The sequence below is a fragment of the Uloborus diversus genome, chromosome 5, assembly GCF_026930045.1.
Source record: "Uloborus diversus isolate 005 chromosome 5, Udiv.v.3.1, whole genome shotgun sequence".
Lineage (NCBI taxonomy): Eukaryota > Metazoa > Arthropoda > Arachnida > Araneae > Uloboridae > Uloborus > Uloborus diversus.
The window spans coordinates 34,567,336-34,588,693 of NC_072735.1; the positions used below are offsets into that span (position 1 = coordinate 34,567,336).

Genomic DNA, 21,358 nt, shown 5'->3' on the forward strand with positions numbered 1-21,358 from the left:
ATGAAGAAAATAACAGTTTTTACAAAATATATTATTTTCAGATTTTTAAAATTTTAACTTTTTGAAATATTCAAAATCAAAGGTCAATTCAAATGAACTTTAAAATGTAAAATTGTTAAATTATGCATGATCTTAGTGTTGTCCCAACATGAAACTTGGCACAAATAAAGAAAATTATAACTTTTGGAAATACTCAAGGTCAAAGATCAAATGAAGGTTCAAATGACCTTCAAAATGAAAAATTGTATTTTTGTATCAGGATTTATATCATTTTAAAGCTCTTAATGTAAACTTTTAAAATATATAAAGTTTAAGTCTCGAACTTTATTTGTTCCAGAGTTACGGTCAGGAAAGTATGAGCCGGTGGAGCAAAACATTAAAATTTCAACCTCTTATATCTAAAAAACTGCAACAGCTAGAGGGTCAAAATTTGTTTTTTTTTTTTTTATACCACTTAGTAAATGGGTATGAACCTGCAAAATATTGTTATAATTTGTGAGCACTCACTTTTTAGGTGTATGAGTTGACATGGAATGGCCTTGAGAGAACCTTATAATTTTTATAAAAATAAATGTCTTGGATTAAATGACTACAAATAATTAAAAGGTAGATTTGAATTAAAAGTGCTTCTAAATTAGCCTGCTGACTACAGGTTACTTTCTAATATTTGTAAATTTTCATGTCTTATTAACATAATATAATTTTATTAACAATATTATGAAAACTAGCTGAAAGTATTTGGATGAAATTTTAAAATTATTTTGGTAAAATTAGGAAAATGAAGAAAAATAAATTGTCTCTCTTAAATAAACTATTAACTATTTCTAAAGTCGAAATTATAAGAGAAAAAATATGATGAAGAAGTTGGTAGTATTAAAAAATCATTAATGATCAATATTTTGCTCTGCCCATTAATCGATAATCAGCCAATTTGCGTATGGGCACATCCCTAGTTGATACATGACATTTGATTATGTTTCATTAATATTAATTTTCTAGTGCATGGCATGGTCTTGGTACTTGGCTAATGATATGCAGTTCTTTGTTATTAGTCCTCTTTTCTTAGTTACCTTGTGGAGGTAAGAAATTTTTATTTTTTGCCTACATTAAATATATTTGATAATGTTTCATTAAATGCTCTTTCAATAAAACTCATTTTTTCAATAAAATCATTAAAACTTTTATTTTAGTATTTTATTCTAAAGATTTTTCCCCAAACACATGTAAACTTTATGCACATTAACTTTTAATTTAAATATCATACATAATGTAAATCATTAGAGTTCAAAAACATTCAAAGCTGTCATGTATTCGGCATTTGGATTTTAACCAAATTTGTAATTTTCTACTCTTACAGATGGCCAAAAATAGGATTTTCTCTGGTGGCATTATTTTTATTTGGTTCTGCAGCTGCTAATTTCACCATCACATACCATTATGATTTAATTGCTGCAATAAATAGTGATTCAGTAGCAAATTTGATACTTACATTGGGAAAGTAAGTTTAAACTTTTTCTTTTCCCTTGTTTGCATAATTTTTATTTTTATATTCATACTTTAGCATTTAAATTACCATTTTACTCTTATTGTTTATACATTTTTGTATTCTTCTAGTTTCCATATGTCCAATTATAGTTACAAAAATATTTCACTGAATTCCTAAATTTAGCAGTCTACTTTTTTTTAGCTTTTTTACTAGCAAAGAATGGGACAGATTGGGGTTAATTGTAGTTTTAACATCATAAAAACTTGGAGATCTATCATCTACTAACAATAATGGTTTATGGCACAGGTTTGTGGCCTAAATACTTTAGTTTTGTGGAACCTTACTACATAATGTTCATTGTTCATTCTTCCTTTGAAGAAATAAAATAAAATTATACTGGTGGAATAACAGTTATCATATGTTTCTCTATGTATTTAAAAATATATAAGCTCATTTAAATTAATAAATACCTTAATGCAATAAAGTACCTATAGTACCAACATGCATTAAGCATAAAATAATCAATTGCAGCCATGAGTTTCAGGGTTTCAAGGAACTCCTTTTACCATGCAAAGAAGGGATCTTAAGGATGGAAAATCATCTGAAAAAAAGCGGTTACGATGGATACATAGCATTTACTATTGTTACCTGTTGTTGGTTAACTACTTTATATACTCGCGTATAAGTGGACTCCCCTACTTTTAGAAGGAAAACTGGAAAAAAAAATCGAAAACCCGATTATAAGTCAAGCCCCTTCTCTCTGAAAAAAAATCAGGAATGTTTTGCTGCTAATTTTGAATATAAACGTCATAAATAGGAGGAAAATGAAATTTTCCTCTAAAGAAGAGAATAAGAACTTTTTTATGTTAAAAAATGTCCGATTATTATTCTTTTGCACAAAAAGGGTTCACTTCTGCAAAAGCGATTTTCGTAAAGGCTTGTTTTTCGCTGTTTCGATTTTAGTTACTTGTTGTTTTTATTATGAATAAATTTCAGTAAAATTATTCGCTGTAGCGGTATTGCATTATTTTCTTTTAAAAATGAGCATTTATTCACGGCTAGTCGGAAAATTCGCAAACACGGCAATTCCTGCGCTTTTCGCGCAATCTACTGATTACTGTAATTATTTAGTCTTTAATTCACTGTCAGACCATGTAAAATCATACCAGAATATGTAAGCATTTACTTATATAGCATATGCTTAAACAGTTGGACCAAAATCAGGAAAATGTTCATGTTTTCAAGTGTTCTTTTTCCCCCAAGTATTCTTCTGGAAAAATTTTCCGAAATTCTGCCTGTATAAGTTGACCCTTAACTTTTATCCACCTTTTTTTGTATTAAATTTCTCAATTTGTACTTGAGTATATATATATGGTGTTTTGTTTTTGTATTTTTCTGTAATTCTTTTGTTCCTTTAACATTTCTTTCCTCCTATCACATTAATTAAATGTATGATTTATTTTAAAGTTATTTTATGATTTACATTAAAATTTGTGATTTCATTAACATTTATAAAAAATGTACATGTTTTTAATCTTACCTATTTTTAGGTTTTCTGACTACTTCGAGAAATTGTATATTAAGCCTTATACTAGAATTGGTCCGTATCTGATTGGTATACTTACCGGCTATTTATTATTTAAAGCAAAAGCCAGTAATAGGCCCAAAATGAGTACAGTATGTATTTAAATTAATTTAATTTTTAAGCATTTAAAATATTTTTTAACTATATTTTTTCCAATGATTTTTTTAAAAATTAGTTACAAGAAAAAGACAACCAACATTTATTGCTATATGATTTAAACTATTCATACGAAATTACAGGAACATAAATGTTCGAAATCCTTATATATTATTTCTGTAGCCTGATTTTGGTTTCTGCGCCACATTTTCCTCAATTCTAGATCGCTTTCTTTGATTTATGCCTTATTTTAAAGCTTATGGTGCTGGCTACTGACGAAAAATAGACCCACGGTCTAAAAATTGTTTTTTTCAGCCGAAAAAACCTGTTTCAAAGAACCGGAATGAGGTTTTCGGTTAAACTTATGACTTTAATTTGCGCTATGACCCACAGAGTTGAATAGCTTGATCGGCAGAGCGTTCTCTTCGTAACCAGGAGAATCCGTGTTCGGGCCCATGTCCGGACAATCTGCAACAAAAAATTAAGAGAAATATCGCGCATTACATGAACACTTAATTAAATGAATAACGACTATGAAGGAATAAAATAAATGAGAAGGAAACGCTCCTTGCTGTTATGAAAACTTGATGCTTAATTGTAAGGCTTCTTTTTTTTTTTTTTTTTTTTTTTTTTTTCTTTAAGATTTGGCTCCGGTAAGAAAATTAAAGCATAATGTAAGCGAAAATATAAGTAACAGGTTTAAGATTTCAGACTACAATAGAATTGTTTTTTGTTCAGAAAAAAATAATAAATCGTATATTGAAATATATATTCTTCTAATGAGTTTTTGACTCTTTGTACAAATAAAAAAATTACTACCTCAATTTGAAGGGTAAAATATATATTTTTTCTTCTTTTTGCAAAAAAGCAAATAGCTTATCTTATTTTTACTACATTCGAAAAGCTACGCTTAAAAAAAGAGCATAGTTCAATTTATTTTGTATTTTAACCGTTCTGTTAAATGATGAACACGTGCTGCCATCTAAGTCATAACGGTTCAAGCAGCCTGCGGTAACAAATTGTAAAAATTTTCAAGAATAAAAAAATGTTTCTTCAATATCTTATCTTATATATTATTCCCTTCTCATTTTAAAACTTATCAGGCTGGCTAATGAAGAAAAATAGACTTATGGTCGAAAAATCAAGTTTTCGAAAACGCCCCTTGCTGTTTCAAAACCTTGATGCTGCCTGTAGTTCTTATGCATTTTTTAAAAGCAAGTTCTAATGCAGTTTTCCATTTTTGACGTCGCTTTCAGCAAAAAAAAAAAAAAAAGCCTGTGTGTGTGTTCATATTTTAATAAAGCTTAAAAGCATTGGACTTAATTGTTCGATTAAATTGATAAGTTTTTTTCGGTAGAGCGTTCGGCTATAAACTATTCGAACTTCGGGCATGTTTGGGCTCTCCGAAAGAATATCAAATTTATATTAGTATTACGCATTACATGTACTCATAACATACAAACGTAATAAAATAAATGCAGTGGGATTACTACTTGGTGTTTCGACTCCTTTATGCAGGCTACAGTTATCATTCGGATAAGTTGACTGTTAATCGAAGAGTGTTCTTCCTTTTTTTAAGCTTTGACTACATCCAGACCACTCAGCATAATGTAAGCATAAAAAAGTATTAGATTTACTAAAAGGAAATCCTTTTTGTGCAGAAAAACATTTTCATTGTATGCTGAAATGTAGATGTTTCTAATAGCAGTGTTCGACCTTTTGTACAAATGAAAAAATACTACGCCAAATTAAAACTACGAGTTTCACCCAGTAAACCTTTAATTTTTTATTCGCGCGAATGCGATAGAAAGCATTAAAATCATTATCAACTTCATTAGCAAGAAATCATTTTCTACTCCTCTGCTTTCTGCTGAAAAAAAAATACATTTTGTCTACGTTCGAAAAATTACACTTAAAAAACAGGATCAGTTCAACTGGTTTTGATTACGAATTTTAAGTGTTTCGATTAAAAGAAAAACGTGTGCGGGCATTTAAGCCGTAACTGTTAAAGCAACCTTCTATGTGAAATAGTTCAGTATTCAAAGATAAAAACACTTATTTTCAATCTAATTTATTACTTCTCTAGAATGTTCGTTTCAATTGCTACGTGAGATCTTCGTCAGTCTTTAATCAAATTCCATGCTTTTCGAATAATTTTAAATCGTATCATGCTGATTAATGACAAAACATAGAAGCATGATCTTATTATTATTTTTTTTTTTGGCAAAAAGCTTTTTTTGCTGTTTTTTACTACGCATTCCTTCAATGAATAGCTTTCGAAAAGGAAGGCGCAATTGCTAGGTTTGTTGGGGTGTCGGGCTGTTACTCAGAATGGCGCCAATTCGTATCCGTACCAATAAATATCTCTCAGTCAGTCAATGATCAATTAATCGTCAGATGCTCACATGGGCAGGACTCTGTTTGCCACAACCTGTTTTTTTACATGCAAAATTATTGCGTTTTCACGAGTCACTACTCAGCCACACTTTTAATGATATTTATGTTTGAATTGAAAATATGTACGACCAAAAGGTGAGCGATGATCAAATTATCACAACGTTGTATTTAACGAGGTTTTGTTCCTGATGTCTTTAAATTACATGCCTTCTCTTTTGCGCTTACTTTTTTTTTCGGTTCTTCTTCATAATGTTCTTCCTTTGAAATTCTTAAAGTGCGAAATACCTTATGAAACGATTCGAAGCACAGTGCGGAGTTCCGCACGGGTCAACTAGTACTACATAAAAGAAAAAATTAATACAAAAGTTAATGCAATGGGTGGGCTTGCTTTTGAGCCAAAATTTTCTAAAACCTTTTGCCATTGGAAATGGCGTAGGGAACATGACATATTGCCTATTCTTATTTCTGACATCGATTTAATTGATCTTTTTTTTTTTTTTTTGTTCGTAAGAAATGATATGGTTGTAACTAGGGTTTCCAATCCAGAATCCAGCATGATATTAAGAGGAATAATTCCTGCGGTATTGAGAGCAAAATCCCACAAGATTTCCAATCCTGCATAAATTTTCCATGGAAACGATTTCTAACTTTTGCAATTCGTAAAATGAATATTTTCACAAGCATCATCTGGAGTTTGAAACACCATCCTCGTATTTCTGCAAGAAGAGCGAAAAAAAAAAAAAAACTCGTATGATGAACAGTGGATTAATCATTTAAGAACACAACTAAAATAGAGTATATTCTTCTGAGAATGGATTGGTATTCTCATTCAAGGTATCAATATTATTATGCTCAAAAATTCAGAAAATGCGTAAAAGTTATAAACATTTTTGAAAACCATCACTAAAAATTGAAACACAGAAAATTGCACTTTGGAAAAAATTTAGAAAGTTTATCTCAGGTTACAAAACCGCCAGAGTCGCCTAAATGCAATTTTGGAATGTTTTTGTAAGCTTAAGAAATGCATTAAAGATTATTAACTTACTAAAAGTGGGCAATATTTTTCTCTTAAAAAGAAAGCAATGAAAAACTTGATATAATCTCATTGTTATAATCTCTAACCTGTATAAAGCGCCTGCCTATATCTTTTGTCACATTGTAGCTAATATTATAAATGTGGGTAGTACCTTGAAAAAATTATATTGGATGAATTAGCTGAGTGATCTAGCAATCTGCAACATTCCGCACGGCTCTAAAAGAGGCGACAGAAACTTGGATGAAACACGGGATGACTTGCATGACAGTGCAGTACATTAAGCTGCTAAAGTTTTTAAATTTTTCTTTAAAGTGAGAGGTAAAATTAGCAAAGTTATCCAAAATCTTTTACTGAGACTGCGACTTGGTGAACCCAATCAGCGTTTACTTCCTTCTGAAAGGGGCTCTTCATTAATTACGTAAGGATGATTTTGGCAATTTTTGACCCTCTCTACCTCCATGTAAGGGTATTTAAGATTTTTCAAACCCCTCCCCCTTGTTCTTACGTAAGATTATATGGTTTTTCAAAGTAATAAAATGTTGTTAGAAAAGACTCAGTTGTTTGATGTAAATCAAAGATTATTATTTTTCAACAGATAAGTTATATTATTTTATTGCTGTCAACTACTACCATTATATTATTAGATAAATATCTAGTCTTTTGAATACCATTTATCAGTTTCAAAGTAAGTTCTTAAATAATCTTAAACATAAATCAGTCCCGGTAGCAGAAACTGCGAGAAGCGAGACGTGTTGGATGTTTTATTTTTCTGCCAAGAAATGAAAATAACTTAAAATTTACAGCAAATCAATCGTTTTTTTATTTTTATTTTTTAAAATAATTTTCTTGAGGAATGAAAAGTTTTATGTGAAAATTACACCTTATCCTCATTGCTTTGGTCGCAAAAGTGCTAAAGCTTCAACTAAAGTTTAGTCTCATGAGGATTTTTATTTTGAAAATATTTTTTTGCAACAAATTCAGAAATTCATATCTTAATTTTTAGCGTAGTCGCCATGTTTGGTCATTTCCAAGATGTTGGTACGCAAGACTCATGAAGTGCCTACGTTTTCAAAACGGAATTGGATGTTTATTGCAATGCAAACTGTTGAAAATTATGCAAAATGTGCCTTTTTTTTTTGGTAATTCTTAATTATTGTTTTTAAAATTGCAAAATTTTATCTTCAGAATATTATCTTTTCTATATTGCTTTAGAGGCTAATGTGCTAAAAACTATTTCACCTAAATTGTAGTTTTTTAAGGATTTTGAAATTATTACTACTTTTATGTAACAAATTCAAATATCTATTTATAACCATGAATTTTTCGCGTAGACGCCATGTTTGGTCATTCGCAAGCTGGAAATAAACGATACTATTACTTACCTAAGTTTCCAAAAACAGAATTGGATGTTTATCTCAACACAAACTATTGAAGATAACATAAAGTGTTCAATAAATCATGTTTTTTTTTTCTTTTTATAAAATATTTTTTTTGAAAAATGCGAATTATTATCTGCACAGTTGTGTTTGATCCTCATTGATTTGAAGGCTTTGCTATAAGCTAAATATTTTATCTAAAATGCAGTTTCCTGCAAACTTCTCATTTACTAATTTAAAAAATTTAAAAACCTATTTCAACGCAAATTTTCCATATTAAAATTAATATATCTTGAATAATTGGTTTTCATAGTGTGTAGAGTTCTATTTATTTTTATGAAAGTAGTGAAAGCTGCTGCCCCCCCCCCTTATTGCTTTAAAACTCAGCGACAGTGGTGGCCACTAAGTTTTTCGGGTCTAGTGGCCACTGGCCAGTTGGAAAATTGTCCAAGTCTTGGCCTTCACATAGGACTTGTGCATTTTATGAAAACTTAAAATAAAACTAATAATAATGCTGCAGATAATTTTTAACTACCGAAAATAGTGTCGCAGACTGACTACAGAGTTTCTGCTACTAGGAAATCAGTTAAAAACAATCTACGAACTAAACCCACTTTTAAAATAATGATTGTCTTTTTAATTATTTTTAAAGAAAATAAATTAGAACAGTCAAAAGGAGATAGAATGATTGATGAGAAGAAATATTTACTAAAAAGTTGGAGTCAAGACTGAATGTTTTTTCGGCTTTTTTTTTCTTTTTTTGTGGTGCGATACTAATTAAAAATAAAACATGCCATACATAGTACGATTCTTTTATATTTTACACTATTCATTCTTTCTAAAACAAGTAAAAAGCAGATCGTCCTAATATGTTTTTTACTTTTCGGACGCAAATAAAATATGATTCCTGCTAAACCACTTGACTGTGCGATTTCTAATGTAAAGTATCGACTGGAAAATATTATGTGAGAATGGGTTTGACTCCCCCTCCACCACCAAAGTAACGGTATGTAGAGAATTTTCCAACCCACTCCCCTCTGGGACCCTTTTCTAATTAATAAATCAAATTTACTCATACAATGGCCCACGTTAATGAAGCAACAAGTGTATTCGCAATGCAAATTAAACTGGATACAGCAGTGCAGAAATCAAATGAACATAGTTTTTGTCCAAAATTTGCAGTTCTTGAGCAAAAATCAAGCATGATTCCCATAAAGAAAAATATATTTTAGATGATGATGAAGGTTATGGGGTTTTTTTACTAATAATCCACAATTATTGAATCTCGGTAAAACTAACTGCAGTGGAGCCACAGCACGCGTTTTCATCAAGCGCATTATTTTTTAAGCAAAAATCCTTTCCCATCCCATACAAGCGGCGCTTTGTTAAGAAGCATTGCACTTTTTTAGGGCCCACTTTTGCATGCGAAACAATATTTGCTAATTGGCATGTGAATTTGTAATGCTCTACAATTGGCGTACAGAATTGGAGAAAACTCCTAATTCAAGTAACAAAAGCAATCATTCAGTAAATTATCGCCCTATAGCCAGGGCTAAGGCAGAAATATATGAAATACACCGCCAGCTCAGTCGATTCCAGCCGAGGACTGCAGTTTCGTGCTTATTAGCACTCATCAGCCTGGCATAGAAAGTGAATGATCTGGAGGTTGAAAACCTCTTTAGGAAGCCAAGAGTGCCAAACAAACTGGTAACTAATATAGAATTAGCACTGACCAGACGAGAGACCGAAACAATGGTTCGGTTCAACTTAAAGATTGAAGGCAAGGCATGGTATATTCAGTAAATTACTGCCCTATAGCCTACCTATATTAGCTACCAGTTTGTTTGGCACTCTTGGCTTCCTAAAGAGGTTTTCCACCTCCAGCTCATTCACTTCCTATGCCGGGCTGATGAGTGCTAATAAGCACGAAACTGCAGTCCTCGGCTGAAATTGACTGAGCTGGCGGAGTATTTCATGCCTAAAAAGTACAATTTTTTTAAATTTGAGATTAAAGTTTACTTTTTTGAAGAATAAAGTCAATCCTGCCAGATTGGCTTCTTACAGCCCCAAAATCCTGCAAGAATGAATTCGGCATGGGGACTGGAAACCCTAGTTGTAACAGCTTCATGCCCTCTTAAAATTATTCTATGCTTTCCTTGAGAGGCATGGCCCACCAATTGGAAACCACTGCATTAAGGTTATTCAAACACTTATATAAATTCTAACAAACCACATAACAAGCACAGAAGTTTTGTGATGTTATTTACTACTAATACTTTAACTTCTCATTAGTTAAAATGTTAATACTTGATAAATGAGAATCTGTACATAACATAGTTAATTAAAAAATTATCAACTTGTTTTAGATTGCTCTGTCAGTGGGGTGGTTTGTCGCATCTGCTGTTACTTTAACTTGTGTTTATGGTTTGTACCATAATACTCCATCAACTTTAGGCAACAGCTTTTTCAATGCTTTGAATCGTTCTGTTTATGGAGCTGGACTTTGTTGGGTGATCTATGTTTGTCTAACAGATCAAGGAGGTAAGAAATTAGAAATCTTGTATTAGAGCTTATTTAAATTATTAATTATGTCATATTGATTTAAGCTCCTCATACATGGCTAATGCTTTTTGTACAGATCATGATTTGCCCGCATATTCTTTCTTCGGTTTTCACTCATTTTGGAATTTAGAATTGAAATTAAAGGGGCCTATATCTTGGGAAAACGATGTTTTGTTTCAGCTTCATATATTCTAGTTCATGAAAGTTTTGTTCGGATATAATTTTCAGAACAGAAGAACTCTTAAGGGGGGGGGGGAATCTGTTAACATATCTGGAAGTGGAGCAGAAAAGAATGCAGTCTAACTACTAAAATTTTCGATATGGTAAACAAAGCAAGTGAGCCTCAACTGCTTCATGCTAAACTCACATTAGTACACACCAACCAATTTCTGAATGAGGCTTATACTGATCATATTAAAAGAGATTTGGCCTTAGCCCTTTTTAGAAAATCCAGTAACACAACTTTAAAGAAAAGAGAAATTTGTTTTATAGCTGTTTAAAACCAGTCTAGCGTTATTCTTGTTATGCTTTACTGCCTTTTTTCTGAGATTTCCTCCATATGTCCGATCTTTCTTCACCGCAATTGAAGACCACAGCTGCTTACAATCTTTGAAATTCTTCCTGATTACGTATTTATCGTCTGATCATATCACCAACTCCTTCAATATCGGATTTAGTACCCGCTTCCTGTTATTGTGATACGACATGACGATGAAAACAAAGAAAAATGATGGAGGGTGTCTCCGCAGATGGGCAAAACATAAAAACTCAAACAGTTTTTTTTTCTTTTTTGCAAATGCCAACCAAGAAGCAAATTTGCAAAAAAAAAAAAAAGTTATCATAGAATGCACAAAAATGAAATTGTGTCTAAAAACAAGTAAGATTACATATTTTTGCCACTAGTTTATTGGTTAAGTGCCAATTTTTCAGCAATACGCTTAGATTTTTAACTTCACCTTTAAATTTATGTTTTCCTGCTTGGTATGTTTTATATCGCTGGCCCGACAGAAAACATACAGTTGGGGTTTCATTGTAATACATAATGTGAGAAATTAATAGATGATGTGTTTAAGCTTTAATGTAACTTTAATTTTAACTGTAGGTGCCACAGTTAAAAAGTGATATAATTGCTTGTCTGTTTTAATTTGTCTACTTGTTATTAAGAATTCTGAGATCTTGTTCTTGCATTTAGTTCAGTTGGTCTTGTTTTGAATTTTATCTTATGAATCTTGAAATAATATTATGAAGTTTAATTTTGTCAGTATTATTTGCAAAAGTTTTAGTTATAATTGCTTTTAATATTAAAAGAAAAAGATGTTTTCATGAATTTTTCGAGTTATGGACTGAATTGCAAATTTCTAAAAATAGTACATGAATTGATGATACAGATGGTGAGCTGATATGTATGAGCATGAAGGCTGCAAATCCTCTCCTGAAAGTTCTAAAATGTGGTACTTGAGTACAGTAGGGCAGCCTGAAATCACTTTCTGGGTGGGGTTTTTGGTCAGAGCCTCTTGTATATGTACGAGGGCATTTCTAAAAGTAAAAATATACCATCTGCCAGAGGAAAAGAAAAGTTTTGGCGAGCAAGTTGGTAAAATAGGTGTTAACCTTGAACCTTTAGCTTTCTCCTCGCGGTCGTTTGGCATTGCAATGTTGATTCTGGTTGGAATAGGTCGTGTCTAAAATGGCTGCGTCAATTCATAATTCCGCCAAATGTGAAGTTGTTCTTCAGATGTCCTGCAGGTACGTTTTCTTCATGCGAAAGGTCAGCGGCCAGCGGATATTCACAAAGAAATTGTTTCTGTTTATGGGGGACATTATGAATCGACAAAATGTAATGAAATGGTGTCATCATTTCTCTGAAGGTAGGACCAATGTTCATGACAAACAAAGGACAGGTCTGCCATCTCTGATCTCCTTCTTCAGGGAACGGAGGAATCAATTCTTGTGAATAAACGTCTCAAATTGAAAGAATTGCATCAGATCATACAGGAAGTGTCAATGACAACTCTTTATGAAGTTGTGACTGTCAAGTTAGGGTGCAAGAAATTCTGTGCCCTGGGTTCCGAAAATGTTAAAGAAAGAGCAAAAAAAAAAAAAGGATGGGCTTTGCACTCAACTTGGTCAAAGGCTAGAAGCAGGTGATGAGTCCCTTGATCACATTGTGACAGGTGACGAGACGAGGGGTGTTTATCACCATACACCTGAACCCAAGCAACAATCAATGCAATGGTGTCATTCGAATTCACAAAAAGTGAAGAAATTCAAAACTTCGATTTCAGCAAAAAGAATCATGGCTTCTGTTTTTTGGGACAGACAAGGCATTCTTATAGTCGACTTTATGTCTCCCGGAATGACAATTAATGCTGCTGCATATTGCCAGACTTGACACGTCTTTGAAGGGCAATTCGAAACAAACGCAGGAGAATGCTGACAAATAGAGTCACTTGCTTCATGACAACGCTTGGCCTCACACAGTGCTCCAAACCAAAGCACTACTCAAACAATTCAAATGGAAAGTATTGGACCATTCGCATGCAGCCTGGACCTTTCGCCCAGCAACTTCCATTTATTCCTTTACCTGGAGTCACATCTTGGTGAAAAATCATGCCACAATGATGATGACATTAAAGATGAAGTTGAAATGTAGTTCCGACAACAGGCAGCAAACTTCTATGATTGTGGAATACAAAAGCTTGTGCCTCAATTTAACAAATGTTTGGATAACGAGGGTAATTTTGTCCAAAATTAATAAATAATCCAGTTAATAAGAAGTGACAGATGTTGTATAAATTAAATTTTTTTCTAAAGAATGCGGGCCATTGTGTCTTTATTTATTGAAACAGCCTTGTATACGGGAAGTTTTGACCAACTTTGCTAGCTGAGACAGATTTGGATATTTTAAATTCAGGATAATACATTTTTGAAATTTTAAAACCTGTACATTTTTTAAAAAGTATCATTTTGTTACTCAAAAATGTTGTACAATTAGGCAGTGAGAAGAAAGTTGTAGTTACAGTAGGAATGTTTAAAAAATCAAATATGCAAGATGAAAACTGTCCATAATACACTATTTAAGAAAAAATAGCTTTTTTTCCACAGAACTTCTTGAACAAGCTCATGTATTTTCCCACAATTTGTATACTTGTTTGCTAATTCATTTGGTTTAAATTCACCAAATATTAATCATAAATTTTGAGTCTTTTCATCAAATGTTTCATTGTTTATTTAATTTCATATCCATTAAAAGTACAGTGTAACCTGTGAAAGTTGACAACTTGTGGTGCAGTACTTTAGTGGTGATTTTATAGAGGTTGTTATACAGTAGAGAACCAATTATCCGGAAAGTTCGGGACCATCGCTATCCCGGATATCTGAATTTCCCGGTTTTCTGAATCGCTAAAAAACACTGTTGGACGATTGTTTGTAAAACTTAAATTACTATAATAAATAGTTATGCATATTAAAATAAGAAGAAAACAGTTCCGAAATGCTTATAAATATCGAAATATTAAAAACTACTAATGAATGAATAATTTAAACACCAAAACACTACTAATCTCTCATAATGCCTAACCCATAATACCGGGGACCCTCACATTCTGTTTGGAAAAGAAAGGGAAAATCTTCCACTTTTCGATGCTTTTAAACGAAAGAAAATGAAGGGAAGGGCAAAAAATAAGTTTTTGAACCTAAATGTGCAAATTTTCTACTGTAGTGTATAAAATAATTCACTTTCATGATAGCATTTTTTTTTTTTTTTTTAATTTTTTGTAAAGGTTTCGTGTTTGTGATTACGGTAGCTATTGATAACTAATGCTTTTGCATTTCGTTAATATCAACAGAAATTTGATTTATGAGTTCTTGCAGCCTTATTAGTCTTGCGTTTAATGGATTTCTAGATTTCACGATCAACTAACTATCCAAAAAAATCGCGAATCTGGTTTTTGGCGTTTCCCACACTTTTGAGACGTTGTTTACGCCAAATGCCTTTAATTAGAGGTCATTCAATCAAATACTGCATTAGAATGCGACACAATATTCATTTCCTTAGCTTTCAGTTGGAATAAAACACGAAAATTTCAGACTTACGAATGTACTTTTTAATTCAAGAAAATCTTTCGGAAATTTTGCCCCGCATGAAGGATAACCATTTGAAGTTAGTGTTTGCAACAGTTTCTCGTCAGTTATATGGTGTTTATTAAGAAATCGTTCATATTCTTTTGGTATTGCAGAAAAAATGCTTCATTTTTCAAAAATTGTCAAAATGGCGTATTTTAAAAGATGGCGGGAAAATCGGGTAAAAGTTGCCGGTTTTCTGGTTTCCCGGTTTTTTGGTTCCCGGATAAAAGGTTCTGCACTGTATGTGAAATAAGAATAATTTTGTGTCTGACAAAAGTGGTCAACTTTACAGGTTTTACTGTACTAGACATTGAAATATTTATGGAAGAAAATCTCACAAATTCTGTTTCCATTTTAGGATTTATCAATAAGCTTTTATCATACAAACTGTTCATTCCTTTGAGTCGGTTAACTTATACAGCATATCTCATTCATCCACTCTTTATAACTGGTTATCTAACATCCACGAAAGACGTCCTTATTTTTTCTCATCCTACAATGGTTTGTATTATTATTATTATTACTATAAACTTTTAAAATCATTTATATTTTCTAAAAAATTGCATGATTTTGAGTACTGCAGTTGGCGACAAAAATTTGAAGTTAATACAAAAATGCAGCTGGCATAAAATAAAATCTTATTTATTGGGGAAAAAAGTAGGTGGGTACGACACCTATATGTATTGCAAGCGTGGTTGACTTTTTCTGTGAAATACAGACAAAATATTTCATTTGCAAGAATTTATTTTTGACCCATAATTAATAAGTTTCGCTTATATTATAACTCAAAGTGGTCAAAACCTCAAAATTTAGGATTTCTTGTTTCCTTTTAGAACTGGTTCATAACATATTGCTTAATAAAACTCTTCACCCCCCCCCCCCCCCGGTCAAAGAGAGAGTTTGACCTTTTGATCATTACGTGTTTGTAACTAATAATATTACAATTCGGACTATAATTATAATTTGGAATATTATAATTTTTAGGACCAGGTTTCAATCTTAGTTTACAAAGCCAGCCAAGCACTTCAAAAAAAAAAAAAAATATTCAGCATCATTACTCATGCACGAACCCATTTAAAAAGTGGTTTCAGCAAAAAACACTGAGAGTTATAAAATACAAGTTATATTATATCTGATCCTGAAGAAATGTGGACATATCTAAAATTAATAGCAGTTACCACCCAACACGAAACAAAGCAAATTCATTTACATTTTAAGTTTTTTTTATTGTATAGGCATTAAAATAGTTTGATCAATTCAAAATATCTATCTACATGAAAGCAGTTGATCGGTGTTAAAAATACATGTGTAATATCTGAAAAAAAAAAAATTATGCATTTGCTTTGCACATACTGTTTGACCGCGGATTGTATGTAATTTGGCAATCTGCCAAGTAAAGACTTCCATCTGAATGAATCTAGCTGGGGAGAAGGGCAAATAACGATGGGATTTTGATGAACGCCTTTTATAATGTCACTAGTGCCTTTTTCATTTATTGCATTCTCTAAAATAAAATAACGGAAAACAAAAATATTTACCATGGAAAAACAACAAAAAGAAAAGAAAATATTTTCATTTCGTTCAGGAACGTAAAAGCAAAATGGTACGCTCAAAACTTTGTTGTGAATAAATAAATCAATTAATTTTGCCATGAGAATATAGATCAAATATACTTTAGATTAAAAAAATGTTGCTGAGAGCAAATTTTCATTTTTACAAAACTAAGGCTAAATAAAAGAGAGGCAAAAGTGCCCTCTGTAACAAACCAACACCCCTATAAACTAATAGATGCGTCCATTTCCGCCTATAAACTGGATATTAGCCTTTCCATGAAATCGATGGTCAGACAGTACTGTCAGATCCTTGTGGAAAAGTTTAACAGCAGATCCAACTTCTGTTATTAAATTGATTAAGGATGCTTAATATATTAGTAAGAATAATTATTATTTCATTTTTGTTTTCTTATAAGCAACTATTAGTTACTTTAAAAAAGTAAAACTCCTGAGATAAATTGAATAAACAACAAAATACTTATAGTGATTAAATTGTACATTTATATATGTCCAAAAAGTTTTAGTAAAGTAATTTCTAATCTACATTACAAAGTTAGTGACTTCTTTTGAATTAAAATTATTATGGCATTCTTCTTTTTTAACAATTTTATCCTCATTTAACTGTAGTTGGTGTTCCTTCGATTTTTTAGATTACCATGACGACAAGAATATGTCTAGTTTGTTTTAAATATTTATTTCAAGTTACAAATCTAATGTGATTTGCATTCATTTTTTCCCCCCTTGAAGATTTATCCAAAGCAGATTTTATATTAAAAAACAAGTTTTTCTGTCTAAAATCTCGTTTTTTTTTTTTTTCTTTTCTTTCAGGAAAAACTTATATAGATGAACTTAATAGCAAAACTTCCATCTAAATGCAAAATTTCTGGATTATTTATTCCCAATATTTAAGATTGATAAAAAGTCAAAATACCATAATGGTATAGGCTGTAAACATAATCTTTATGATAAGTGTACAGGTACAAATTATAAGTAATCTTTTTCTTTATTACTAATTAACACTTTTTTTTATAAATACGCCTTGTGTTACCTAATCTAGAAAACCACCAGTCATAATATAACGGAAGTGAATTTCTTCTCCATTTCCGTTCCATTTGTTGTAACAAGAAACCTAACGAGTAGAGTCCTATTGCAGTTCATGTTTGCGAAGAACATAATTTGAATTCAAGAGGACTTCAAGTCTGAGAAATCTTTAAGCAAGGTCCGACTGTCAATAAGGGTGTTTTCCAACAAAGCTGTAGTTTTTTAATTCTTCAATCATTTTGAAGATAATTATGAATAAAGAAAAATTAAACTTTTCTGCAATTGAATAATTTTAACTATCTCAAAATAAAAACTCAGTGACTATGTAATTTGTTTAGTTAATAATTCAATCCTTTGTTTTTAGGTTATTCTATTCTTGGGTTTCCTTTTGCTGACATATGGATTTTCAATATTAGTATCATTGACATTTGAATCTCCGATTATTGGCTTAGAGAAACTAATACGTAAAAAAGTGAATTCCAAAGAAAGGACCTAAATGAGGAAGCACATGCCAATTCACTCATCAATCTGTCAGATCCTATTGTCATCTTTTTGTGTCATATGTAATTTATATTTACTAGTCTATGAAATATTCCTGTTTTTTATAGCTAATGCTGTACCAAATGTGATTTTTATACTAGTTTTTAAATTATTATTTTTTATTTGAAGATATTTCCTGAATAAACAGTTTTTACACGAAATTTTATATAGTTTGGAAATTTTTATCAACAAGTACTAAGAAAAAAAAACATAAAAATATTAGTACACTTCATTTTTTGCAAAAAAAAAATGTTTAAATTAATAAACATGAGCTGACAATATTACTTCCAATGCCTTTGAACATGTTATGAGAAATCATTCTGAAAATAGAGTAATACCGTACAAAACCACAATATATCTTGTTCATGAACATCAGATGGCACAAGTATTTCATTGTTAGCTATAACCACTGTGAAGACAAAAGTATTTTACAGTGAAAACGTTTAACAGAAGCCGAAAGGACCGAAAAAAAAATTTCATGTTAAACAAATTTTGTGTTAAAAGATTTATTATCATCAAGATGTTCATTTAAGTGCGCAGTATACAGTAGGATGGGTCGATTTTGACTTTTTTTTTGAAATCGAAAATGCCTGTGGTGGGAAAAGTTGTGCATTGGCATCAAATGCTCGCATAAAAATTTTTTTGGAAATCAAAATATATTTAGATCCCTGGCCAGCCCCTTAAAATTTGGCCAAATATGTAAAAATTGACATTTTTAAATTTTTTAAAAAAAATCTTATGTATAATATTTTTAATCACTTGTGGTGGGAAAAGTTGTGTATTGACATCTAATGTTCATTAAAAAATTTTTTTGGTAATTAAAATATATTTTTACCTTCTGCCAGGTCCCTGAAATTTCGCTAAATATGTAAAAATTGACTTTTTTTTCATTTCTTATGTGTTTTTTTAAATCACCTGTGGTGTAAATAGTAAATCCCTTTGTTTGTGAATAAAATAATTATCATATCATATTACTTATACCACCCCTGCCGGGAATCTGAAATTGCTCGTTTTGCCTTTTTTCTTTGCTTCTTCTGCTTAGTTTTAACTCTCAAAGAGACAGATGGTGTGATTCCTCCGAATGTTTATTTTTCTTCTTCTCTGTGATATAATGAAACTATTTAAATCACCCACCCCAGTCTGACAAATCGGCCTGCTCTTGGCATTTAGCCAAGCATATATGAACCAAAAAGAAATCGTAACGAAAAACTCAGAGCAGAAGAATTGGTACAGCGAATGAAGTGTTATCAAGCATATTAGACTATTTAAAAACAACCCAAGTATCTACTGTGGATTTAATTGCAGTAGGATCAGATGGAACAGCAGTCAATACTGGTGTGAATGGTGTAATAAGACTGTTTGAGCTGCATTTAAAAAGGCCATTGCAGTGACTCATATCTCAATTGCACGCCAATGAGCTACCTTTACGCTATCTTACGACATCTTGATGGAAGCACTATAAGTCCTTTTACATATAATGGTCCTATAGGGCAGCTTCTTGGCACATGTAAGCAGCTACCAACTGTCAACTTTAAAAAAATCGCTTTTGATTTATCAACAGTTGATACAGATGGACTTGGCACTGACCAAAAATACTTGTATCAAATATATCAAGCAATACAGGGCCGTGTTCAAGGGGAGGGTTTTAGGGGCCCCTCCCATTGGGGCTAAAATAATAAACTAAATGAAGAAAATGTATATTTGACTTTAATTAATTTCAATTTGAAATTTTAGTGTTCTTAAAAAAAATGAAAAAAATGAAGAAAAAAAACTTTTTTCTGAAGTTTTTCTTCAATTTACGACTTTTAGAGCTTTACCAACTGGAATAAAATTCTGGAAAAACTATTGTTGAAGAATATTTCAGTGTAATTTGCGTCTGAAATAAGCTTTTTATTGCTTCGTTTATCAAGCATTATTTTAGAACATAAAACCTGATATACATGCTGCATTATGAAATAATCTATGTGTAGTTTATCACACAAATCGCAATATGCCGCATAGTAAACGAATTTAATTTTAAAAAAAACATAAGTTTTCTTTTTTTTTTTTTTCAAGAAACGAACAAGGCATTTTAAGTAAAAAACCTGAAGTCTGTGAGGGATTGAAATCCCTCACCCCCCCCCCCCCCCCCACTTTGCTCTAGTAAACATTTAGAAGCTTTAAAACCCCTCCCTTTTTGAAAATCTGGACACGGGCCTGAAGCAATATGTTCAGGAAATTGTTCAACATCACTGTACACCAAATCACCAGGAAAGCTATCTCATGCTAGGTGGCTTACAACAGCAAACAGAGTACTTCGTTTGTATGTTGGTACAAAAGAGAGATCGCTGGAAATAGGGACTATAGTAGAATACATTATAAAAGTGTATGCAAAAGTTAGGTTTTTGATTAAAACTGAGCCTTCATGCACAGCCGGTGCACAGCATCTTTGGGAAGCTATCCACTATTCAATATATATTAGCGATGATCTGAAATCAGTAGTTGACCCTGTTATATAAAGAAATGGTTTTTTTGGTCATCCAGAAAACCTGCTGACAGCCATGATCAACGGTACGCGATCTTCAGTAAGGAAATTAGGCTACAGAACAATCCTGAAGGCCCGAACTCTTACTAATGAAACTGTTCGTGATTTTGTCATTCCACCTCTAAATTTTCAAGTAAAAAATTACAGAATTGATAAATTGGCAAAATTGTGTCCTTACAGACCCTCCACACACCAAACATATACCCACTGTGGAACTTGAGAAAGTAGCTGATCGGGTGACTTTATTGAAAGTGAGTTGTGGAATTTACCATGTCATACACAAGTGGTAGAAAGAGCAATTAGGTTGGTGACAGAAGCATCTTTATCTGTTTGTGGAGCAACACGCCATGATGGCTTTATACGTACAACATTGGCTTCCCGAAAGTTAATGCCAAAATCTGAGAACAAAGCAATGTATAAGGTGTAAAACTTCTTCATTACAAAAAACTCCAAGGTGAATTCTTAGTCATTTTCCCCTAATACTTCGGGAAAATGAGCGAAGAGCTGCTGTAAAACTGTGACGACGGACTTCTGGTACTTTAATCTTTTACACCTATGTTTTAATCCCAAAGAATTCTGTAGTGTTATTATAGAAAAATAGAGTATGAAAAATGCTTGAATTAAAAAAAAAAAATTGTTAGATAACATTTTTGCTTTAAAACGTCAATATTTTAAAAATTATGAAAATATTCCAAATTTCACCGGTTGAGAGGAGCTTGAATATTATTATTATTATTACTTATGAGTGAAGAATCTTACTAGGCAATCATTTTCACTACGGGTGATTAAAAAAATCAAACATGAGAAATTTTAAAAAGAACATACAAATAAATGTCAATTTTTCCATATTTGGTGAAATTTCAAGGGACTGGTGAGGGATGTAAATATATTTTGATTACCAAAAAAAAAAAATTATATAAGCATTAGATGTCAATACACAACTTTTCCCACCACAGGCGATTAAAAATATTATACATAAGATTTTTTTTAAAAAAATTAAAAAATGTCAATTTTTACATTTTTGGTCAAACTTTAAG

General features: G+C 31.6%; 1 protein-coding gene across 1 annotated transcript in view; it reads left to right on the top strand.

The window, feature by feature from the left end:
* Positions 1 to 17,952, top strand: part of LOC129222532 (nose resistant to fluoxetine protein 6-like) — a 67,527-nt gene extending 49,575 nt beyond the window's left edge. The window contains exons 16-21 of the mRNA XM_054857044.1: positions 1,000 to 1,079; positions 1,358 to 1,498; positions 3,037 to 3,163; positions 10,343 to 10,517; positions 15,022 to 15,164; positions 17,622 to 17,952. Coding sequence (XP_054713019.1) covers positions 1,000 to 1,079; positions 1,358 to 1,498; positions 3,037 to 3,163; positions 10,343 to 10,517; positions 15,022 to 15,164; positions 17,622 to 17,753 — 798 coding nt within the window. The 3' untranslated portion in view covers positions 17,754 to 17,952. The remainder of the gene's footprint in view (positions 1 to 999; positions 1,080 to 1,357; positions 1,499 to 3,036; positions 3,164 to 10,342; positions 10,518 to 15,021; positions 15,165 to 17,621) is intronic.
* Positions 17,953 to 21,358: the final 3,406 nt, after the last annotated feature.